Genomic DNA, 4,083 nt, shown 5'->3' with positions numbered 1-4,083 from the left:
TTCATGAAAATCTATATTAACACATGTCCCATGGCACGGAAAAGAAGGTGAAGCTTCACGCCTCACCCAAATAAAGCCACTCTTGCTGAAGATAAGGGCGCACCCGACCGCATTGATTCCACTCTAGATACTAAGTGGTACCACGCGCCAAACGTCGGAGATCATCGACAGGAAGACCGAAACTAGTCAGCAGCTAGAACGAGGAGACCGACAACAAGCAGATCGCCGAACTGGCGTAAGAAGACAAGCAGGAGGGGGCGCAGGTGGGAGGAGGCCTGGCGGACTCCTTAGGATCCCCCCGAGTCACCCCTTGAGGAGCAACCCGTCGCATTTCCTTTTGTGCTATTACACACGCAAGATATACATAACACAATTTTTTCAGGACGACCTGTTCCTCAGCCCATCATCTCTCGTCCCCAATTTCTTCTCGCTAATCGTATAAAATAAGGATATAATAAAGTGATCCAGTCCCTCAGCTGTTTACTGACAACGAACTCCCGTCGTCACATTTTCTTGTACGGCCTAGTAGCCACCGACTTATTCCCGTTAATTTTTACAAGTACTAGTACCATATAAGAAAAGTTCATCGGGACCTCTTCTGCATCTCGCCGTCAACTTGTTCTAGTTAATCATATATAAAAATATACCGATAATACCAGGAGGAGCCGCGTGCACGAAAGCAATGCTTTGGCGGCCATGTTCAACAGTTCACAACGGCGGGCACGTGAATGTGGAACATGTCAAAACACGCTTCCACAAAATCCTAGTCCTAGCTAAAAGGTGAACACACCGGCCTGGATCAAGACTACAAATAGGGCCTCCATAGCATCCCCGTTTCCCTCACATCTCATATCCATCTCTCTCCGATATACATTTCTTTCCTTCTTCTTTTTCTTGCAGCTAGCTTGCTTGCTGGTGTCGGCTAGCATTTCTCTCTGTGAACATGGCCGTTTCTTGTACCTTGTCGTCAGCTGCTCGCTGCAGCCTCTTGCTCATAGCAGCACTGACTCTAGTGCTGAGCCATGGCGCTCACGCTTATGGTGGTTCCCGCGCCGGGTTGAGCTCGTCTTTCTACGACAACTCATGCCCCGATACACGGAACATTGTCAAGCGAGTCATCCAAGACGCCCGGGTAACCGACGCACGCATCCTGGCCAGCCTCATCCGCCTACACTTCCACGACTGCTTCGTCAATGTGAGTTCACAAAAAAACGCATAATTAATCGTGTTGTTGATCGATAGTATGCCACGGTACACTGTCTCATCAGTCTATTTTTTTAAATTTGTTCAGGGTTGTGATGGCTCGCTACTACTCGATGACGACGTCTACTTGGGGATAGTGAGCGAGAAGAAAGCCCCTGGCAATGACCAGTCAGCGCGCGGGTTCAAGGTGGTCGACAACATCAAGCGCGCGTTAGAGAAAGCTTGCCCTGGCATTGTTTCATGTGCCGACATCCTCACCCTTGCTGCCGAGATCTCTGTCGAACTAGCTGGAGGGCCGTCCTGGAGCGTGCCTCTAGGGCGCCGTGATGGCACCAAGACCAACATCAAGAGCGCCACCGATCTCCCGAGCCCGTTCGACCCTCTGGATATCCTTCTAGAGAAATTCAAAAACATGGGTCTCGACGACACTGACCTCGTCGCCCTCCAGGGAGCCCACACCTTTGGGCGGACACAGTGTCAATTCACGCAGCAGGAGTGCACGGTCGGGCAAGATGAGGGGACGCTGGTGAACCTTGATGCGGCTACTCCCAACGTGTTTGACAACAAGTACTACGGCAACCTCCTGCGGGGGCATGCCCCCCTCCTGTCTGACCAGGTTATGATGTCCGACCCCAGAGCGGCAGCGACCACCGCGCCGATTGTTCGCCGGTTCTCTAGCAGCCAGAAGGACTTCTTCAAGAACTTTGCAGCCTCCATGATCAAAATGGGAAACATAAGCCCGCTGACCGGAAGAGATGGAGAGATTAGGAAGAACTGCCGCAGGGTGAACAAGAAACCTTATTAAGGAACAAGATTCAATGCTCGTCAATGGACATAAAATTTAATTGTTTCAGTTTTACATTTCATCCTGCATAAGTGTACAAATTATTATTTTGATTCATTCTAACTATAAAGTGTCCCTTCCCGCATAAGCTAAATGTAAATATTTCTTTCTTAGATAAATGTAAAGTGTTCCTTTTCTCTTTGTGCATGCTTGTATAAATTATTCTTTTGGTCGTGCATACTTGTATAAGTTATTTTTGATTTATTCTAAATGTAATGTGTTCCTTCTCCCTTCCAGCGGAAGTTACATGTGACTAGTCACAGTACTTGTTTCTTACAACGGCTTGTTTTATCTAAAATAGAGTTCGTACCACGAATAGACTCGAGCGAAGACGATGTCAAGAATTTTGGCTATGCAAGTTTCTCCCAAGGACTGGTACTCTTCTTACATAGTAAAGAATCGGTGGATGAATGTAGTTCTTAGTTAAAGGACAGAGATTTGGTGCACATGGGCACCAGTGATCTCGTTTTTTAAATAAATTAAAAATCATATTTTTGAGTTTCAAAAAATTCTGAAAAAAATCTGCATATAGCCAATAATGTGTCCCACAAACGTGTAAAATATAAATTTTAAATACTTTATATTTTAAGCTACACAAAAATGACAAAAGTGCAGATCTGAGTAGTCATTTTCAAATCTCTAAAAACATTTCAGATTTTGTTATTTTTGTCTAGCACAAAGTAAAAAAGAAATTTTGGTTTAGATTTTGCATGATTGTAAGATATATCACTGACAATCTCCAAAATTACTTTTCAGATTTCTTTATAACTTATAAACATTTTTTTTAATGGCGAGAGCACTGGAACTCAGGAGCGAAAATCACTTTTCTTTAAATAGGGCCCATCAAGAATGGCTATAGCTTTCCTAGTTATGATTGTCTCCTGGGAAATTTGGGATATGGGGATGCATGTTATGGTTTTTAGAAACCACTCTACTGCGTCCATGATTGTTATGGCCGGCGAAGATTAAGAACGAGGTCGTGGTCCTTAGCCTGTGTTAAGGTTAAGGCGTTGAGTGTTGTAGTGCCGTGAAAGTACGCAGATGTCCTGGATCACCTTGTTGGAAGAATAATGATTCTTTTATCTTGTTTAAGAAAATTACAATACAGATGATTTAAAGAATTCTCTGTTGTCAAAAGAAGAAAATTGTCCCTCCGCAAGTAAAAGAAGAAAAATTTCCTTGTTTCTAAAAAAAGTTTGAAGCCGGCGGAAGGAAGTTCTAGCTATCTCACAAGGAACAAAACCTTCGATCGGCTCGGTCAAAATCGTTAGGCATACGTGCTCGTAGGGCTTTGTCCACGGTGAGCACGTGAACGATGATAGCAGAGATACAAGGATCACACGGTTGGATTTGGCCGTAGCTGTTTCCTGGTAACGGTCTGACGTTAATTAATCAGTCGTCGCTTTTAAGTGCAGCCACACGCAACATAGATAACACAATTTTTGCAGGATCGGTGACCTCTTCCCTTATCACATCATCATCTCTCGCCTCTAATTTCTTGCTAATCGCATAAAATAGGGATAGATCAACAATTCAACATGACCCGGCCCCTCAGCTGTTTCCTGGCAATGAACTCAAGTTAATATACAAATTTGCTAGTTCTCAGCTAACTTCGTACTCAGTCAAGTTATACGCCGTTTGATTTGCATCATGATTCGTACTAGTTATGAGTTGCAACTGAGATTTGATGATATCATCTTACTGGGAATGAAGTTAGTTCTCAGTCAACACCCATATGGATGTCAGCACATTTTCTTTTACGTCATATACTAGCAACCAACCTTGCTAATAACCATATAAGTATATGAGAAAATTTCTTCAGGATGACCTCTTCTGCATGTCGCCGCCAACTTGTTCTTGCTAATCATACAAAATACGAATAAAATAAAATGGGCAGCCGCGTGCAGGGAAGCCTGCGGCGGCTAACAGCAGGGCCAATACTCAAGTTCACAACAGGCAAGCGGAACATGTCAAACGCGCTCCTGCAAAATCGTAGTTAAAAGGTCAACACCGGCCTCCGCTAATGGATCAAGACT

At 44.3% G+C, this 4,083-nt stretch overlaps 1 protein-coding gene across 1 annotated transcript; it reads left to right on the top strand.

Annotated features, from left to right (window-relative positions):
* The first annotated feature begins 845 nt into the window (after positions 1 to 845).
* On the top strand, positions 846 to 2,188 carry LOC139829794 (peroxidase 2-like). Its single transcript, XM_051330028.2, has 2 exons — positions 846 to 1,195; positions 1,292 to 2,188. Exons 1-2 carry the CDS (start codon positions 944 to 946, stop codon positions 2,006 to 2,008), a joined length of 969 nt encoding a protein of 322 aa, XP_051185988.1. The 5' UTR covers positions 846 to 943; the 3' UTR covers positions 2,009 to 2,188.
* The last annotated feature ends 1,895 nt before the right edge of the window (positions 2,189 to 4,083 follow it).

This window comes from Lolium perenne, chromosome 5 (genome assembly GCF_019359855.2).
Source record: "Lolium perenne isolate Kyuss_39 chromosome 5, Kyuss_2.0, whole genome shotgun sequence".
NCBI classification, from domain to species: Eukaryota; Viridiplantae; Streptophyta; class Magnoliopsida; order Poales; family Poaceae; genus Lolium; species Lolium perenne.
This window is presented reverse-complemented; position numbering and strand designations above follow the sequence as displayed.